General features: G+C 42.7%; 1 protein-coding gene across 1 annotated transcript in view; it reads left to right on the top strand.

The window, feature by feature from the left end:
* Positions 1-1,447: 1,447 nt before the first annotated feature.
* LOC149431659 (carbonic anhydrase 4-like) overlaps positions 1,448-22,814 on the top strand; it is a 101,369-nt gene continuing 80,002 nt past the window's right edge. Inside the window, exons 1-6 of the mRNA XM_089665424.1 lie at positions 1,448-1,478; positions 4,142-4,210; positions 4,467-4,493; positions 8,473-8,637; positions 10,164-10,306; positions 11,132-11,221. Of these exons, the coding sequence (XP_089521550.1) occupies positions 4,153-4,210; positions 4,467-4,493; positions 8,473-8,637; positions 10,164-10,306; positions 11,132-11,221 (483 nt within the window). The 5' untranslated portion in view covers positions 1,448-1,478; positions 4,142-4,152. The remainder of the gene's footprint in view (positions 1,479-4,141; positions 4,211-4,466; positions 4,494-8,472; positions 8,638-10,163; positions 10,307-11,131; positions 11,222-22,814) is intronic.

Here is a 22,814-nt window from a genome sequence, read left to right as displayed (position 1 = left end):
TGAGGGAGCTAATACCTCCTATCTACAGTCTCTGATGAGGGAGCCAATACCTCCTATCTACAGTCTCTGATGAGGGAGCCAATACCTCCTATCTACAGCCTCTGATGAGGGAGCCAATACCTCCTATCTACAGCCTCTGATGAGGGAGCCAATACCTCCTATCTACAGTCTGATGAGGGAGCCAATACCTCCTATCTACAGCCTCTGATGAGGGAGCCAATACCTGCTATCTACAGCCTCTGATGTGGGAGGCCAATACCTCCTATCTACAGCCTCTGATGAGGGAGCCAATATCTCCTATCTACAGTCTATGATTAAGGAGCCAATACCTCCTATCTACAGCCTCTGATGAGGGAGGCCAATACTTCCTATCTACAGCCTCTGATGAGGGAGGCCAATACCTCCTATCTACAGTCTCTGATGAAGGAGCCAATACCTCCTATCTACAGCCCCTGATGAGGGAGCCAATACCTTCTATGTACAGTCTCTGATGAGGGAGTCAATACCTCCTATCTACAGTCTCTGATGAGGGAGGCCAATACCTCCTATCTACAGTCTCTGATGAGGGAGGTCAATACCTTCTATCTACAGCCTCTGATGAGGGAGGCCAATACCTCCTATCTACAGTCTCTGATGAGGGAGCCAATACCTCATATCTACAGTCTCTGATGAGGGAGCCAATACTTCCTATCTACAGTCTTTGATGAGGGAGCCAATACCTCTTATCTACAGCCTCTGATGAGGGAGCCAGTACCTCCTATCTACAGCCTCTGATGAGGGAGGCCTATACCTGCTATCTACTGCCTCTGATGAGGGAGGCCAATACCTGCTATCTACAGCCTCTGATGAGGGAGCCAATACCTCCTATCTACAGTCTCTGATGAGGGAGGCCAATACCTCCTATCTACAGTCTGTTATGAGGGAGGCCAATACCTCCTATCCATAGTCACTGACAAGGGAGGCCAATTCCTCCTATCTACAGCCTCTGACAAGGGAGGCCAATTCCTCCTATCTACAGCCTCTGACGAGGGAGGCCAATTCCTCCTATCGACAGCCTCTGATGAGGGATGACAATTCCTCCTATCTACAGTCTTTGATGAGGGAGGCCAATACCTCCTATCCATGGTCACTGATGAATAAGGCCAATGCCTCCTATCTTCATATGGCAGACGTAACTCGGGAGTGCAGTCCTTCAATACCACTTAGTATTTGGTAAATCACGGTTATGAGGACCGATGTCCTCTAGATGGACTCTCTTTCATCCTGAGTGACAATGGAAGAGGTTTGTAGGCTCACATATGATGATTGAGGAATGTTTCTTTAGTACTTTCCTTGCCTGGGGCTGAATGTTTCTCAGAATGTCATCCGTGCCCCCAAGCAGTGTGTACATGTTCACAAGACAGGTGGATCACCTTCCTATAAATACAACACTGCACGGACTGCCAAAGTGACCACCAAGAGGATCTGAGGAGAGCGCGGTGAGTTCTTTTGTTGGGATATTACATACTGTATCCACAGAGAGAGTACATCATATATAATAGAGAGATGGTGAAGAAGGTTCTGGAGGGTATATTCCATGGTACACATAGCTGACACTCTTCTTTATGGTCAGGAAGGGCTCAGCCAATGGTGAAGAAGGTTCTGGAGGGTATAATCCATGGTAAACATAGCTGACACTCTTCTTTATGGTCAGGAAGGGCTCAGCCAACGGTGAAGAATTTTCTGGAGGGTATATTCCATGGTACACGTAGCTTGCACTCCTCTTTATGGTCAGGAAGGGCTCAGCAGATGACGAAGAAGGTTCTGGAGGGTATATTCCATGGTACACGTAGCTTGCACTCCTCTTTATGGTCAGGAAGGGCTCAGCAGATGACGAAGAAGGTTCTGGAGGGTATATTCCATGGTACACGTAGCTTGCACTCCTCTTTATGGTCAGGAAGGGCTCAGCCAACGGTGAAGAATTTTCTGGAGGGTATATTCCATGGTACACGTAGCTTGCACTCCTCTTTATGGTAAGGAAGGGCTCAGCAGATGACGAAGAAGGTTCTGGAGGGTATATTCCATGGTACACGTAGCTTGCACTCCTCTTTATGATAAGGAAGGGCTCAGCAGATGACGAAGAAGGTTCTGGAGGGTATATTCCATGGTACACGTAGCTTGCACTCCTCTTTATGGTAAGGAAGGGCTCAGCAGATGACGAAGAAGGTTCTGGAGGGTATATTCCATGGTACACGTAGCTTGCACTCCTCTTTATGGTAAGGAAGGGCTCAGCAGATGACGAAGAAGGTTCTGGATGGTATGTTCCATGGTACACATAGCTGGCACTCCTCTTTATAGTCAGGAAGGATTCAGCCAACGGTGAAGAATGTTCTGGAGGGTATATTCCATGGTACACATAGCTTGGACTCTTCTTTATGGTCAGGAAGGGCTCTGTGGATGGAGAAGAAGGTTCTGGAGGGTATATTCCATGGTACACGTAGCTGATACTCCTCTTTATGGTCAGGAAGGGCTCAGCCAATGGTGAAGAAGGTTCTGGAGGGTATATTCCATGGTACACGTAGCTGACACTCCTCTTTATGGTCAGGAAGGGCTCAGCCAATGGTGAAGAAGGTTCTGGAGGGTATAATCCATGGTACACATAGCTGGCACTCCTCTTTGTGGTCAGGAAGGGCTCAGCCAATGGTGAAGAAGGTTCTGGAGGGTATATTCCATGGTACACGTAGCTGGCACTCCTCTTTATGGTCAGGAAGGGCTCTGTGGATGGAGAAGAAGGTTCTGGAGGGTATATTCCATGGTACATGTAGCTGGCACTCCTCTTTATGGTCAGGAAGGGCTCTGTGGATGGAGAAGAAGGTTCTGGAGGGTATATTCCATGGTACACATAGCTGGCACTCCTCTTTATGGTCAGGAAGGGCTCTGTGGATGGAGAAGAAGGTTCTGGAGGGTATATTCCATGGTACACGTAGCTGGCACTCCTCTTTATGGTCAGGAAGGGCTCTGTGGATGGAGAAGAAGGTTCTGGAGGGTATATTCCATGGTACACGTAGCTGGCACTCCTCTTTATGGTCAGGAAGGGCTCTGTGGATGGAGAAGAAGGTTCTGGAGGGTATATTCCATGGTACACGTAGCTGGCACTCCTCTTTATGGTCAGGAAGGGCTCTGTGGATGGAGAAGAAGGTTCTGGAGGGTATATTCCATGGTACACGTAGCTGGCACTCCTCTTTATGGTCAGGAAGGGCTCTGTGGATGGAGAAGAAGGTTCTGGAGGGTATATTCCATGGTACACGTAGCTGGCACTCCTCTTTATGGTCAGGAAGGGCTCTGTGGATGGAGAAGAAGGTTCTGGAGGGTATATTCCATGGTACACGTAGCTGGCACTCCTCTTTATGGTCAGGAAGGGCTCTGTGGATGGAGAAGAAGGTTCTGGAGGGTATATTCCATGGTACACGTAGCTGGCACTCCTCTTTATGGTCAGGAAGGGCTCAGCCAATGGTGAAGAAGGTTCTGGAGGGTATAATCCATGGTACACGTAGCTGATACTCCTCTTTGTGGTCAGGAAGGGCTCAGCGGATGGTGAAGAAGGTTCTGGAGGGTATATTCCATGGTACACGTAGCTGACACTCCTCTTTATGGTCAGGAAGGGCTCTGTGGATGGAGAAGAAGGTTCTGGAGGGTATTTTCCATGGTACACGTAGCTGGCACTCCTCTTTATGGTCAGGAAGGGCTCTGTGGATGGAGAAGAAGGTTCTGGAGGGTATTTTCCATGGTACACGTAGCTGATACTCCTCTTTATGGTCAGGAAGGGCTCTGTGGATGGAGAAGAAGGTTCTGGAGGGTATATTCCATGGTACACGTAGCTGGCACTCCTCTTTATGGTCAGGAAGGGCTCAGCAGATGAAAAAGAAGGTTCTGGAGTGAGCTGAATTGAGTGTAATAGCTACAAAGACATGCTGGTAGGTGAATTGGCTCCTGTCTAAATTGTCCCTAGTATGTGTATGTATGAATGTGAGTTAGGGACCTTAGATTGTACGCTCCTCGGGGGCGGGGCTGATGTGAATGTACAATATATATGTAAAGTGCTGTGTAAATTGATGGCGCTATAGAAGTACCTGAAATAATAACAATAAATACTTTCCTTCAGGTTGGAAGACTATGGCGTCACATTTCCAGGCCCTCCTGATGGCTCTTTGTCTTTCTCAATCCGGAGCAGGTATGGCATCACTGCATTTCCCAATTATTGTTCATCAATGCTGGAGATAAATTCCCCCATGTCACCCGAGTCCTCGCTGTGGGTGATAATGGAGGGAGAAGAATCTGATCTCCTCATTGCTGCGTCAGGTAGAAGATTTGTCCTTGTGAAGTCCATGAAATATACACTCCCGTGACATGGCTTTGTCTATTGATCTGAATGAGTTACATAACATGTGAGACTTCCTTCTCCTCATCATCTTCATTGTTCTCCACAGATTGGTGTTATACCGAGCCAGACTGCGGTGAGTCTCTGCATCTGCCTTGTATACTGTCAGAGTCTGTACATTGTATACCTGATCTATAGGAGGTGTGTGAATGGAGATGTATATTCTATAGGAGGTGTATGAATGGAGACGTATATTCTATAGAAGGTGTGTGAATGGAGACGTATATTCTATAGGAGGTGTGTGAATGGAGACGTATATTCTATAGGAGGTGTGTGAATGGAGATGTATATTCTATAGGAGGTGTATGAATGGAGACGTATATTCTATAGGAGGTGTGTGAATGGAGATGTATATTCTATAGGAGGTGTATGAATGGAGATGTATATTCTATAGGAGGTATATGAATGGAGATGTATATTCTATAGGAGGTGTATGAATGGAGATGTATATTCTATAGGAGGTGTATGAATGGAGATGTATATTCTATAGGAGGTGTATGAATGGAGATGTATATTCTATAGGAGGTGTATGAATGGAGATGTATATTCTATAGGAGGTGTATGAATGGAGATGTATATTCTATAGGAGGTGTGTGAATGGAGACGTATATTCTATAGGAGGTGTGTGAATGGAGATGTATATTCTATAGGAGGTGTATGAATGGAGATGTATATGAATGGAGATGTATATTCTATAGGAGGTATATGAATGGAGATGTATATTCTATAGGAGGTATATGAATGGAGACGTATATTCTATAGGAGGTATATGAATGGAGATGTATATTCTATAGGAGGTATATGAATGGAGATGTATATTCTATAGGAGGTGTATGAATGGAGATGTATATTCTATAGGAGGTGTGTGAATGGAGACGTATATTCTATAGGAGGTGTGTGAATGGAGACGTATATTCTATAGGAGGTGTATGAATGGAGATGTATATTCTATAGAAGGTGTGTGAATGGAGACGTATATTCTATAGGAGGTGTATGAATGGAGATGTATATTCTATAGGAGGTGTATGAATGGAGATGTATATGAATGAAGATGTATATTCTATAGGAGGTGTGTGAATGGAGATGTATATTCTATAGGAGGTGTATGAATGGAGATGTATATTCTATAGGAGGTGTATGAATGGAGACGTATATTCTATAGGAGGTATATGAATGGAGATGTATATTCTATAGGAGGTGTATGAATGGAGATGTATATTCTATAGGAGGTGTATGAATGGAGATGTATATTCTATAGGAGGTATATGAATGGAGATGTATATGAATGGAGATGTATATTCTATAGGAGGTGTATGAATGGAGACGTATATTCTATAGGAGGTGTGTGAATGGAGATGTATATTCTATAGGAGGTGTATGAATGGAGATGTATATTCTATAGGAGGTATATGAATGGAGATGTATATTCTATAGGAGGTGTATGAATGGAGATGTATATTCTATAGGAGGTGTGTGAATGGAGACGTATATTCTATAGGAGGTGTATGAATGGAGATGTATATTCTATAGGAAGTATATGAATGGAGATGTATATGAATGGAGATGTATATTCTATAGGAAGTATATGAATGGAGATGTATATTCTATAGGAGGTGTATGAATGGAGATGTTTATTCTATAGGAGGTGTGTGAATGGAGATGTATATGAATGGAGACGTATATTCTATAGGAGGTATATGAATGGAGATGTTTATTCTATAGGAGGTGTGTGAATGGAGATGTATATTCTATAGGAGGTGTATGAATGGAGACGTATATTCTATAGGAGGTATATGAATGGAGATGTATATTCTATAGGAGGTGTATGAATGGAGATGTATATGAATGGAGATGTATATTCTATAGGAGGTGTGTGAATGGAGATGTATATGAATGGAGATGTATATGAATGGAGATGTATATTCTATAGGAGGTGTATGAATGGAGACGTATATTCTATAGGAGGTGTGTGAATGGAGATGTATATGAATGGAGATGTATATTCTATAGGAGGTATATGAATGGAGATGTATATTCTATAGGAGGTGTGTGAATGGAGATGTATATGAATGGAGATGTATATTCTATAGGAGGTGTATGAATGGAGACGTATATTCTATAGGAGGTATATGAATGGAGATGTATATTCTATAGGAGGTATATGAATGGAGACGTATATTCTATAGGAGGTGTGTGAATGGAGACATATATTCTATAGGAGGTATATGAATGGAGATGTATATTCTATAGGAGGTATATGAATGGAGACGTATATTCTATAGGAGGTGTATGAATGGAGATGTATATTCTATAGGAGGTGTATGAATGGAGATGTATATTCTATAGGAGGTATATGAATGGAGACGTATATTCTATAGGAGGTATATGAATGGAGATGTATATTCTATAGGAGGTATATGAATGGAGACGTATATTCTATAGGAGGTGTATGAATGGAGATGTATATTCTATAGGAGGTGTATGAATGGAGATGTATATTCTATAGGAGGTATATGAATGGAGACGTATATTCTATAGGAGGTATATGAATGGAGATGTATATTCTATAGGAGGTGTGTGAATGGAGACGTATATTCTATAGGAGGTGTATGAATGGAGATGTATATTCTATAGGAGGTATATGAATGGAGATGTATATTCTATAGGAGGTGTATGAATGGAGATGTATATTCTATAGGAGGTGTGTGAATGGAGACGTATATTCTATAGGAGGTATATGAATGGAGACGTATATTCTATAGGAGGTATATGAATGGAGATGTATATTCTATAGGAGGTGTGTGAATGGAGACGTATATTCTATAGGAGGTATATGAATGGAGACGTATATTCTATAGGAGGTATATGAATGGAGATGTATATTCTATAGGAGGTATATGAATGGAGATGTATATTCTATAGGAGGTATATGAATGGAGATGTATATTCTATAGGAGGTATATGAATGGAGACGTATATTCTATAGGAGGTATATGAATGGAGATGTATATTCTATAGGAGGTGTGTGAATGGAGATGTATATTCTATAGGAGGTATATGAATGGAGATGTATATTCTATAGGAGGTGTATGAATGGAGATGTATATTCTATAGGAGGTGTGTGAATGGAGATGTATATTCTATAGGAGGTATATGAATGGAGACGTATATTCTATAGGAGGTATATGAATGGAGATGTATATTCTATAGGAGGTGTGTGAATGGAGATGTATATTCTATAGGAGGTATATGAATGGAGATGTATATTCTATAGGAGGTGTGTGAATGGAGACGTATATTCTATAGGAGGTGTATGAATGGAGATGTATATTCTATAGGAGGTGTGTGAATGGAGATGTATATTCTATAGGAGGTATATGAATGGAGATGTATATTCTATAGGAGGTGTATGAATGGAGATGTATATTCTATAGGAGGTGTGTGAATGGAGACGTATATTCTATAGGAGGTATATGAATGGAGACGTATATTCTATAGGAGGTATATGAATGGAGATGTATATTCTATAGGAGGTGTGTGAATGGAGACGTATATTCTATAGGAGGTATATGAATGGAGACGTATATTCTATAGGAGGTATATGAATGGAGATGTATATTCTATAGGAGGTATATGAATGGAGATGTATATTCTATAGGAGGTATATGAATGGAGATGTATATTCTATAGGAGGTATATGAATGGAGACGTATATTCTATAGGAGGTGTATGAATGGAGATGTATATTCTATAGGAGGTGTGTGAATGGAGATGTATATTCTATAGGAGGTATATGAATGGAGACGTATATTCTATAGGAGGTGTGTGAATGGAGATGTATATTCTATAGGAGGTGTATGAATGGAGATGTATATTCTATAGGAGGTGTGTGAATGGAGATGTATATTCTATAGGAAGTATATGAATGGAGATGTATATTCTATAGGAGGTATATGAATGGAGATGTATATTCTATAGGAGGTGTATGAATGGAGATGTATATTCTATAGGAGGTGTATGAATGGAGATGTATATAATTTGGATCTCATCTGCAGCTCCCACCACTTGGACAACACAGAAATTCTGTAATGGATCTCGCCAATCACCTATAGACATTCTAGAGAGCTCCGCCCAGTACAATGTCAGCCTGGGACCATTCCAGTTCACAAACTACGGTGACCCCACCAAACTCCTCACCATCAGGAACTCGGGGCACACAGGTACTGACCTCTGAGCCCACCTCAGGAGCCCACCTCAGACAGCCCGGCCCCCCTACCACCCCAACCAGAGAGCCCACATCAGGAGCCCACCTCAGACAGCCCGGCCCCCCTACCACTTCAACCAGGGAGCCCACCTCAGACAGCTCGGCCCCCCTACCACCCCAACCAGAAAGCCCACCTCAGGAGCCCACCTCAGACAGCCCGGCCCCTCTACCAACCCAACCAGAGTGCCCACCTCGGGAGCCCACCCCAGACAGCCCGGCCCCCCCTACCACCCCAACCATAGAGCCCACCTCAGACAGCCTGGTCCCCCCACCACTACAGCCAGGGAGCCCACCCCAGACAGCCTGGCACCTCCTAACCCCGAGAGCCCAGAACCTCCCACCCCACACAGCGCCATAGATATACCGAGCGCCCTTCTTCTACACAGTGCCTGTTACCCCATATATATACCGAGCGCCCTTCTTCTACACAGTGCCTGTTACCCCATATATATACCGAGCGCCCTTCTTCTACACAGTGCCTGTTACCCCATATATATACCGAGCGCCCTTCTTCTACACAGTGCCTGTTACTCTATAGATATACCGAGCGCCCTTCTTCTACACAGTGCCTGTTACTCTATAGATATACCGAGCACCCTTCTTCTACACAGTGCCTGTTACCCCATATATATACCGAGCGCCCTTCTTCTACACAGTGCCTGTTACTCTATAGATATACCGAGTGCCCTTCTTCTACACAGTGCCTGTTACTCTATAGATATACCGAGCACCCTTCTTCTACACAGTGCCTGTTACCCCATATATATACCGAGCGCCCTTCTTCTACATAGTGCCTGTTACCCCATATATATATACCGAGCGCCCTTCTTCTACACAGTGCCTGTTACCCCATATATATATACCGAGCGCCCTTCTTCTACACAGTGCCTGTTACCCCATATATATACCGAGCGCCCTTCTTCTACACAGTGCATGTTACCCCATATATATACCGAGCGCCCTTCTTCTACACAGTGCATGTTACCCCATAGATATACCGAGCACACTTCTTCTACACAGTGCATGTTACCCCATAGATATACCGAGCACCCTTCTTCTACACAGTGCCTGTTACCCCATATATATACCGAGCGCCCTTCTTCTACACAGTGCCTGTTACTCTATAGATATACCGAGCGCCCTTCTTCTACACAGTGCCTGTTACCCCATATATATACCGAGCGCCCTTCTTCTACATAGTGCCTGTTACCCCATATATATATACCGAGCGCCCTTCTTCTACACAGTGCATGTTACCCCATATATATACCGAGCGCCCTTCTTCTACACAGTGCATGTTACCCCATAGATATAGCGAGCGCCCTTCTTCTACACAGTGCATGTTACCCCATAGATATACCGAGCACCCTTCTTCTACACAGTGCATGTTACCCCATTTATATACCGAGCGCCCTTCTTCTACACAGTGCCTGATATTCCATTGAAATGCTGACAGATATTCCATCTGAATTGTGTCCACAGTGGAGATCGCGATTGGCGATGGGGTCTCGGTGTCTGCGGGGGGTCTGTCTTCTGTCTACGCTGCCAAAGCCTTTCATTTTCACTGGGGTGGTGGGAGTTCCGGCTCGGAGCACCGGCTGAAAGGGAAGCAGTACCCTATGGAGGTAAGTGGCTTTATTCAGCATTTATTACCATTAAATACGCCAAGAATTGTAAAGAGGACCTGACTGCTGCCCCCCCAATTCATTTCCTTGGAGTCCATTGAGGGACACGGGGAGCCTTCCACCTTCAGGTTATACCGCCCCCTACGGGGGGATTAAGCCAGCTCAGGATAAGTCCTCCGACTACCTGCATGCCTGAGCTTTGTAGCAAACATTGCCAAGAGCAAGGTCCTAAAGACAGAGGAGAGCGACCCGTGTCCCCAAATGGACTGCAAGAAGAAGATTCTAAGAGGAGTACAGGGGTCCTATCTTCTGTCTGTTCCATTGAGGGATGGGCAACACAGGTTCCAGGTGAGCAACAGAAACCAAGTGGGGACTGACTGCAGCTCAAGAGTTGTGTGAAGGACCATACTGTAGTCCCATAGCTGGCATCCAACAACCCCCCACCTGACAGAAAGAAATGATACAAACAGAAGACCAAGTGGTAGCCTAGAACTTGGAAACTCTCTCACGGTGGTCTCACGGTGGTCTCACGGTGGACTCACGGTGGTCTCACGGTGGTCTCACGGTGGTCTCATGGTGGACTCACGGTGGTCTCACATTGGTCTCATGGTGGACTCACGGTGGTCTCACATTGGTCTCATGGTGGTCTCACGGTGGTCTCACGGTGGACTCACGGTGGTCTCACGGTGGACTCACGGTGGTCTCACGGTGGTCTCACGGTGGACTCACGGTGGTCTCACATTGGTCTCATGGTGGTCTCACGGTGGTCTCACATTGGTCTCATGGTGGTCTCACGGTGGTCTCACAGTGGTCTCTTTCCTCCAGATGCACATTGTACACACCAAGGATGGAATGAACCTGACGGACGCCAAGATCCTGCCAGATGGGATCGCAGTCCTGGGCTTCGTTATTGATGTGAGTATAATGAGTGGGCAGTCCAACCCGAAGTCCAGAGCTTGACCCATGGAAGGCACCATGTCTGTGTCGGGCCCCATCTATTCTGGTTCCAGTGGGGGGGGCGCACCTCTCAGATGGAAGCCTTTTCCTGTTCTAGGGTGGCTCTGTTTGATCTCCAGGCACCCCTCATGGAAGGGAACTTAGCTACCCACCATACAATCACATTATCACAATGCAATCAAAGTGTTAAAAGAAGACATTTGGGGGGGGGGATTTGTACCGTCCTGACATTTGGGGGGGATTTGTACCGTCCTGAGATTTGGGGGGATTTGTACCGTCCTGACATTTGGGGGATTTGTACCGTCCTGACATTTGGGAGGATTTGTACTGTCCTAACATTTGGGGGGGATTTGTACTGTCCTGACATTTGGGGGTATTTGTACCGTCCTGACATTTTGGGGGATTTGTACCGTCCTGATATTTGGGGGGATTTGTACCGTCCTGACATTTGGGGGGTTTTGTACCGTCCTGACATTTGGGGGGATTTGTACCGTCCTGACATTTGGGGGGATTTGTACCGTCCTGACATTTGGGGGGTTTTGTACCGTCCTGACATTTAGGGGGGATTTGTACCGTCCTGACATTTGGGGGTTTTGTACCGTCCTGACATTTGGGGGGATTTGTACCGTCCTGACATTTGGGGGGATTTGTACCTTCCTGACATTTGGGGGGTTTTGTACCGTCCTGACATTTGGGGGGATTTGTACCGTCCTGACATTTGGGGAGGGATTTGTACCGTCCTGACATTTGGGGGATTTTGTACCGTCCTGACATTTGGAGGGATTTGTACCATCCTGACATTTGGGGGGTTTTGTACCGTCCTGACATTTGGGGGGATTTGTACCGTCCTGACATTTGGGGGGTTTTGTACCGTCCTGAGATTTGGGGGGATTTGTACCGCCCTGACATTTGGGGGGTTTTGTACCGTCCTGACATTTGGGGGGGATTTGTACCGTCCGGATATTTGGGGGGGATTTGTACCGTCCTGACATTTGGGGGTTTTGTACCGTCCTGACATTTGAGGGGATTTGTACCGTCCTGACATCTGGGGGGTTTTGTACCGTCCTGACATTTGGGGGGGATTTGTACCGTCCTGACATTTGGGGGTGTTGTACCGTCCTGACATTTGGGGGGATTTGTACCGTCCTGACCTTTGGGGGGATTTGTACCGTCCTGACATTTGGGGGGTTTTGTACCGTCCTGACATTTGGGGGTTTTGTACCGTCCTGACATTTGGGGGGTTTTGTACCATCCTGACATTTGGGGGGGATTTGTACCGTCCTGACATTTGGGTTTTTTTGTACCGTCCTGACATTTGGGGGGATTTGTACCGTCCTGACATTTGGGGGGTTTTGTACCGTCCTGACATTTGGGGGGTTTTGTACCGTCCTGACATTTGGGGGGGATTTGTACCATCCTGACATTTGGGGGGATTTGTACCGTCCTGACATTTGGGGGTTTTGTACCGTCCTGACATTTGGGGGGATTTGTACCGTCCTGACATTTTGGGGGTTTTGTACCGTCCTGACATTTGGGGGTTTTTGTACCGTCCTGACATTTGGGGGGTTTTGTACCGTCCTGACATTTGGGGGGTTTTGTACCGTCCTGACATTTGGGGGTTTTGTACCGTCCTGACATTTGGGGGGGTTTGTACCGTCCTGACATTTGGGGGGGATTGTCTGGTAAGCGAGTATATCCCGTTCTATGTATCCAATGTTTCCCAAATTCTAATAAAATCCCTCTCCCTCCTACTGCATGAGACGTGGCACACAGACCGCACACTGGCAAGGCTTCTTTTCAAACATTTTGTCTTAATACTTCAATTTTAAAACACAACTTTTAGATTCTAAGACACACCCTCTGTTCTTTGAAAGCTACCACGCCCTTGGCTCATCGCCCAGACATCGGCTCAAAACCGAAAGTAAAAGTAACTTTGATCTTCCCTCTGAAATAACTTAACCCTGTATACAATATTTCTACACCAAATGTAATGACAATGCTGGGTGCAATAACTAAAAACAAGTCATATACCCGCACACAATCAACAGGTAGTCACACATGTACCTTTAATCAGCATTTACACCATATTCTACGCATGTGAAAGACCCTCTACCCAATGAATACCTTCCCTGGCACATCATAGCATTCACCCGGCACCCCAAGATATAACAGAATCCTCTGCAATATTCTTGCACTGTCAGAACCTCCACTTTTATTGTCACACGACACCCAGGAGGATATATCTTATAGTCATCATAACACACACCAATAATAATGTGAGCATCACAGCATGAAATAGACACATCATTGGACAGCGTTAGGGCATAGAATGAATACATTACCAAAGCTATGGGAAGACGGGAAGGAACAGACCCCATCGGAACCGCACTGCCCAGGGGGTCACGGAGAAGCCGTAGGCATGACCAGTCGATGAGCCCATTTAGCCTTGGTAAAAGTCCCAGCGTCAGAGTGTCCTCTGGCCACTAAGGGGGGCTTCTACTGGTTTCGCTCGGACCTCCGCCTTTTAAACCAATTTTCTGGAAGCTGTCCATTAGTGGGCGGCGCCACACCCACCACAGGAGGAGCTAGCAGAGGGGTTCAGCGAGGCTAACAGTGTCACTCTCATCCACCATATTCGTTATCTGAAAAGTCACACTTTTGCTTCTTATCTACCCCAAAACTTCTTCTCATCTCCCCAGACTTAAGGATTTCTAACTTAGATGTCCTGAAACATGATTTTACCTCCTAATGTGAGGTTACTAGATGTCATCAACGCGTTTCATTCCATAAACTCGGTTTTATCTTGCTCTAAGCAGAATATCTTGTGACTTTGTTCCTTTCACCTATAGAAATGACAAATCAGTCACCTCTCATGCTCCTGGCATTTGGGCCACAATGCTTTATTGTAAAAATGACCTAAGAAACAAAAGGTCCAAGGCCATCACATTTCATAGGCATTACAGGGGGGATATGATCTCTATGTATAATACATAAGGGGGGATATGATCTCCATGTATAATACCTAAGGGGGATATGATCTCCATGTATAATACATAAGGGGGGATATGATCTCCATGTATAATACATAAGGGGGGGATATGATCTCTATGTATAATACATAAGGGGGGATATGATCTCCATGTATAATACATAAGGGGGGATATGATCTGTATGTATAATACATAAGGGGGGATATGATCTGTATGTATAATACATAAGGGGGGATATGATCTCCATGTATTATACATAAAGGGGGATATGATCTCTATGTATAATACATAAGGGGGGATATGATCTCCATGTATAATACATAAGGGGGGATATGATCTCCATGTATAATACATAGGGGGGGGATATGATCTCCATGTATAATATATAAGGGGGGATATGATCTCCATGTATAATACATAAGGGGGGATATGATCTCCATGTATAATACATAAGGGGGGATATGATCTCTATGTATAATACATAAGGGGGATATGATCTGTATGTATAATACATAAGGGGGGATATGATCTCCATGTATAATACATAAGGGGGATATGATCTCCATGTATAATACATAAGGGGGGATATGATCTCCATGTATAATACATAAGGGGGGATATGATCTCCATGTATAATACATAAGGGGGGATATGATCTCCATGTATAATACATAAGGGGGGATATGATCTCCATGTATAATACATAAGGGGGGATATGATCTCCATGTATAATACATAAGGGGGGGATATGATATCCATCTATAATACATAAGGGGGATATGATCTCCATGTATAATACATAAGGGGGGGATATGATCTCCATGTATAATACATAAGGGGGATATGATCTCCATGTATAATACATAAGGGGGGGATATGATCTCCATGTATAATACATAAGGGGGATATGATCTCCATGTATAATACATAAGGGGGGGATATGATCTCCATGTATAATACATAAGGGGGGATATGATCTCCATGTATAATACAAAAGGGAGGATATGATCTCCATGTATAATACATAAGGGGGATATGATCTCCATGTATAATACATAAGGGGGGATATGATCTCCATGTATAATACATAAGGGGGGAAATGATCTCCATGTATAATACATAAGGGGGATATGATCTCCATGTATAATACATAAGGGGGGATATGATCTCCATGTATAATACATAAGGGGGGGATATGATCACCATGTATAATACATAAGGGGGATATGATCTCCATGTATAATACATAAGGGGGATATGATCTCCATGTATAATACATAAGGGGGGGATATGATCTCCATGTATAATACATAAGGGGGGGATATGATCTCCATGTATAATACATAAGGGGGATATGATCTCCATGTATAATACATAAGGGGGGATATGATCTCCATTTATAATACATAAGGGGGGATATGATCTCCATGTATAATACATAATGGGGGGGATATGATCTCCATGTATAATACATAAGGGGGATATGATCTACATGTATAATACATAAGGGGGATATGATCTCCATGTATAATACATAAGGGGGGGATATGATCTCCATGTATAATACATAAGGGGGGATATGATCTCCATGTATAATACATAAGGGGGATATGATCTCCATGTATAATACATAAGAGGGATATGATCTCCATGTATAATACATAAGGGGGGGATATGATCTCTATGTATAATACATAAGGGGGGATATGATCTCCATGTATAATACATAAGGGGGATATGATCACCATGTATAATACATAAGGGGGATATGATCACCATGTATAATACATAAGGGGGGGGATATGATCTCCATGAATAATACATAAGGGGGGATATGATCTCCATGTATAATACATACGGGGGATATGACCTCCATGTATAATACATAAGGGGGGATATGATCTCCATGTATAATACATACGGGGGATATGATCTCCATGTATAATACATAAGGGGGATATAATCTCCATGTATAATACATAAGGGGGGGATATGATCTCCATGTATAATACATAAGGGGGGGATATGATCTCCATGTATAATACAAAAGGGAGGATATGATCTCCATGTATAATACATAAGGGGGATATGATCTCCATGTATAATACATAAGGGGGGATATGATCTCCATGTATAATACATAAGGGGGGAAATGATCTCCATGTATAATACATAAGGGGGATATGATCTCCATGTATAATACATAAGGGGGGATATGATCTCCATGTATAATACATAAGGGGGGGGGGATATGATCACCATGTATAATACATAAGGGGGATATGATCTCCATGTATAATACATAAGGGGGATATGATCTCCATGTATAATACATAAGGGGGGGATATGATCTCCATGTATAATACATAAGGGGGGGATATGATCTCCATGTATAATACATAAGGGGGATATGATCTCCATGTTTAATACATAAGGGGGGATATGATCTCCATTTATAATACATAAGGGGGGATATGATCTCCATGTATAATACATAATGGGGGGGATATGATCTCCATGTATAATACATAAGGGGGATATGATCTACATGTATAATACATAAGGGGGATATGATCTCCATGTATAATACATAAGGGGGGGATATGATCACCATGTAAAATACATAAGGGGGAATGTGATCTCCATGTATAATACATAAGGGGGGGATATGATCTCCATGTATAATACATAAGGGGGATATGATCTCCATGTATAATACATAAGGGGGATATGATCTCCATGTATAATACATAAGGGGGGATATGATCTCCATGTATAATACATAAGGGGGGATATGATCACCATGTATAATACATAAGGGGGGGATATGATCTCCATGTATAATATATAAGGGGGGATATGATCTCCATGTATAATACATAAGGGGGATATGATCTCCATGTATAATACATAAGGGGGATATGATCTCCATGTATAATACATAAGGAGGGGATATGATCTCCATGTATAATACATAAGGGGGATATGATCTCCATGTATAATACATAAGGGGGGATATGATCACCATGTATAATACATAAGGGGGGATATGATCTCCATGTATAATACATAAGGGGAGGATATGATCTCCATGTATAATACATAAGGGGGGATATGATCTCCATGTATAATATATAAGGGGGGATATGATCTCCATGTATAATACATAAGGGGGGATATGATCACCATGTATAATACATAAGGTGGGATATGATCTCCATGTATAATACATAAGGGGGGATATGATCTCCATGTATAATACATAATGGGGGGGATATGATCTCCAGGTATAATACATAAGGGGGGATATGATCTCCATGTATAATACATAAGGGGGATATGATCTCCATGTATAATACATAAGTGGGGGATATGATCTCCATGTATAATACATAAGGGGGATATGATCTCCATGTATAATACATAAGGGAGATATGATCTCCATCTTGGGGGGTTTTGTACCGTCCTGACATTTGGGGGGGATTTGTACCGTCCTGACATTTGGGGGGATTTGTACCGTCCTGACATATGGGGGAGAATTTGTACCGTCCTGACATTTGGGGGGGGGATTTGAACCGTCCTGACATTTGGGGGGATTTGTACCGTCCTGACATTTGGGGAGATTTGTACCGTCCTGATATTTGGGGGGTTTTGTACCATCCTGATATTTGGGGGGATGTGTACCGTCCTGACATTTGGGGGGGATTTGTACCGTCCTGACATTTGGGGGGATTTGTACCGTCCCGACATTTGGGGGGGGGATTTGTACCGTCTGGAGATTTGGGGGGGGATTTGTACCGTCCTGACATTTGGGGGGGTTTGTACCGTCCTGACATTTGGGGGGGATTGTCTGGTAAGCGAGTATATCCCGTTCTATGTATCCAATGTTTCCCAAATTCTAATAAAATCCCTCTCCCTCCTACTGCATGAGACGTGGCACACAGACCGCACACTGGCAAGGCTTCTTTTCAAACATTTTGTCTTAATACTTCAATTTTAAAACACAACTTTTAGATTCTAAGACACACCCTCTGTTCTTTGAAAGCTACCACGCCCTTGGCTCATCGCCCAGACATCGGCTCAAAACCGAAAGTAAAAGTAACTTTGATCTTCCCTCTGAAATAACTTAACCCTGTATACAATATTTCTACACCAAATGTAATGACAATGCTGGGTGCAATAACTAAAAACAAGTCATATACCCGCACACAATCAACAGGTAGTCACACATGTACCTTTAATCAGCATTTACACCATATTCTACGCATGTGAAAGACCCTCTACCCAATGAATACCTTCCCTGGCACATCATAGCATTCACCCGGCACCCCAAGATATAACAGAATCCTCTGCAATATTCTTGCACTGTCAGAACCTCCACTTTTATTGTCACACGACACCCAGGAGGATATATCTTATAGTCATCATAACACACACCAATAATAATGTGAGCATCACAGCATGAAATAGACACATCATTGGACAGCGTTAGGGCATAGAATGAATACATTACCAAAGCTATGGGAAGACGAGAAGGAACAGACCCCATCGGAACCACACTGCCCAGGGGGTCACGGAGAAGCCGTAGGCATGACCAGTCGATGAGCCCATTTAGCCTTGGTAAAAGTCCCAGCGTCAGAGTGTCCTCTGGCCACTAAGGGGGGCTTCTACTGGTTTCGCTCGGACCTCCGCCTTTTAAACCAATTTTCTGGAAGCTGTCCATTAGTGGGCGGCGCCACACCCACCACAGGAGGAGCTAGCAGAGGGGTTCAGCGAGGCTAACAGTGTCACTCTCATCCACCATATTCGTTATCTGAAAAGTCACACTTTTGCTTCTTATCTACCCCAAAACTTCTTCTCATCTCCCCAGACTTAAGGATTTCTAACTTAGATGTCCTGAAACATGATTTTACCTCCTAATGTGAGGTTACTAGATGTCATCAACGCGTTTCATTCCATAAACTCGGTTTTATCTTGCTCTAAGCAGAATATCTTGTGACTTTGTTCCTTTCACCTATAGAAATGACAAATCAGTCACCTCTCATGCTCCTGGCATTTGGGCCACAATGCTTTATTGTAAAAATGACCTAAAAAACAAAAGGTCCAAGGCCATCACATTTCATAGGCATTACAGGGGGGATATGATCTCTATATATAATACATAAGGGGGGATATGATCTCCATGTATAATACATAAGGGGGGATATGATCTCTATGTATAATACATAAGGGGGGATATGATCTCCATGTATAATACATAAGGGGGGATATGATCTCTATGTATAATACATAAGGGGGGATATGATCTCCATCTATAATACATAAAGGGGATATGATCTCCATGTATAATACATAAGGGGGGGATATGATCTCCATGTATAATACATAAGGGGGATATGATCTCCATGTATAATACATAAGGGGGGGATATGATCTCCATGTATAATACATAAGGGGGGATATGATCTCCATGTATAATACAAAAGGGGGATATGATCTCCATGTATAATACATAAGGGGGGGATATGATCTCCATGTATAATACATAAGGGGGGATATGATCTCCATGTATAATACATAAGGGGGGATATGATCTCCATGTATAATACATAAGGGGGGGATATGAACTCTATGTATCATACATAAGGGGGGATATGATCTCCATGTATAATACATAAGGGGGGATATGATCTCCATGTATAATACATAAGGGGGGAATATGATCTCTATGTATAATACATAAGGGGGGATATGATCTCCATGTATAATACATAAGGGGGGATATGATCACCATGTATAATACATGAGGGGGGATATGATCACCATGTATAATACATAAGGGGGGGATATGATCTCCATGTATAATACATAAGGGGGGATATGATCTCCATGTATAATACATAAGGGGGGATATGATCTCCATGTATAATACATAAGGGAGGGGATAAGATCACCATGTATAATACATAAGGGGGGATATGATCTCCATGTATAATACATAAGGGGGGATATGATCTCCATGTATAATACATAAGAGGGGATATGATCTCCATGTATAATACATAAGGGGGGATATGATCTCCATATATAATACATAAGGGGGTATATGATCTCCATGTATAATACATAAGGGGGGGGGATATGATCTCCATGAATAATACATAAGGGGGGATATGATCTCCATGTATAATACATAAGGGGGGATATGATCACCATGTATAATACATAAGGGGGGATATGATCTCCATGTATAATACATGAGGGGGGATATGATCTCCATGTATAATACATAAGGGGGATATGATCTCCATGTATAATACATAAGGGGGGGGGATATGATCCCCCCTTGTTTAATACACAAGGGGGGATATGATCACCATGTATAATACATAAGGGGGGATATGATCTCCATGTATAATACATAAGGGGGGGATATGATCTCCATGTATAATACATAAGGGGGGATATGATCTCCATGTATAATTCATAAGGGGGGATATGATCACCATGTATAATACATAAGGGGGGATATGATCTCCATGTATAATACATAAGGGGGGATATGATCTCCATGTATAATACATAAGGGGGATATGATCACCATGTATAATACATAAGGGGGGGGGGTATGATCTCCATGTATAATACATAAGGGGGGGATATGATATCCATGTATAATACATAAGGGGGGGATATGATCGCCATGTATAATACATAAGGGGGATATGATCTCCATGTATAAAACATAAGGGGGGATATGATCTCCATGTATAATACATAAGGGGATATGATCTCCATGTATAATACATAAGGGGGGATATGATCTCCATGTATAATACATAAGGGGGGATGTGATCTCCATGTATAATACATAAGGGGGGACATGATCTCCATGTATAATACATAAGGGGGGATATGATCTCCATGTATAAAACATAAGAGGGGATATGATATCCATGTATAATAAATAAAGGGGATATGATCTCCATGTATAATATATAAGAGGGGATATGATCACCATGTATAATACATAATGGGGGGGATATGATCTCCATGTATAATACATAATGGGGGGGATATGATCTCCATGTATAATATATAAGGGGGATATGATCTCCATGTATAATACATAAGGGGGGATATGATCTCCATGTATAATACATAATGGGGGGGATATGATCTCCATGTATAATATATAAGGGGGATATGATCTCCATGTATAATACATAAGGGGGGATATGATCTCCATGTATAATACATAAGGGTGGTATGATCTCCATGTATAATACATAAGGAGGGATATGATCTCCATGTATAATACATAAGGGGGATATGATCTCCATGTATAATACATAAGGGGGGATATGATCTCCATGTATAATACATAAGGGGGGATATGATCTCCATGTATAATACATAAGGGGGATATGATCTCCATGTATAATACATAAGGGGAGATATGATCTCCATGTATAATACATAAGGGGGATATGATCTCCATGTATAATACATAAGGGGGATATGATCTCCATGTATAATACATAAGGGGGGGATATGATCTCCATGTATAATACATAAGGGGGGATATGATCTCCATGTATAATACATAAGGGGGATATGATCTCCATGTATAATACATAAGGGGGGATATGATCTCCATGTATAATACATAAGGGGGATATGATCTCCATGTATAATACATAAGAAGGGGATATGATCTCCATGTATAATACAATAGGGGGGATATGATCTCCATATATAATACATAAGGGGGATATGATCTCCATGTATAATACATAAAGGGGGATATGATCTCCATGTATAATACATAAGGGGGGATATGATCTCCATGAATAATAAATAAGGGGGATATGATCACCATGTATAATACATAAGGGGGATATGATCTCCATGTATAATACATAAGGGGGGGATATGATCTCCATGTATAATACATAAGGGGGGATATGATCTCCATGTATAATACATAAGGGGGAATTGATCTCCATGTATAATACATAAGGGGGGATATGATCTCCATGTATAATTCATAAGGGGGGATATGATCTCCATGTATAATACATAAGGGGGATATGATCTCCATGTATAATACATAAGAGGGGATATGATCTCCATGTATAATACATAAGGGGGATATGATCTCCATGTATAATACATAAGGGGGATATGATCTCCATGTATAATACATAAGGGGGGGATATGATCTCCATGTATAATACATAAGGGGGGATATGATCTCCATGTATAATACATAAGGGGGAATTGATCTCCATGTATAATACATAAGGGGGGATATGATCTCCATGTATAATTCATAAGGGGGGATATGATCTCCATGTATAATACATAAGGGGGATATGATCTCCATGTATAATAGATAAGGGGGGATATGATCTCCATGTATAATACGTAAGGGGGATATGATCTCCATGTATAATACATAAGGGGGATATGATCTCCATGTATAATACATAAGGGGGGATATGATCTCCATGTATAATACATAAGGGGGAAATGATCTCCATGTATAATACATAAGG

Source organism: Staurois parvus, unplaced genomic scaffold (genome assembly GCF_062004578.1).
Source record: "Staurois parvus isolate SC_StPar_1 unplaced genomic scaffold, SC_StPar_1.0 ptg002187l, whole genome shotgun sequence".
Classification (NCBI taxonomy): Eukaryota; Metazoa; Chordata; class Amphibia; order Anura; family Ranidae; genus Staurois; species Staurois parvus.
This window is presented reverse-complemented; position numbering and strand designations above follow the sequence as displayed.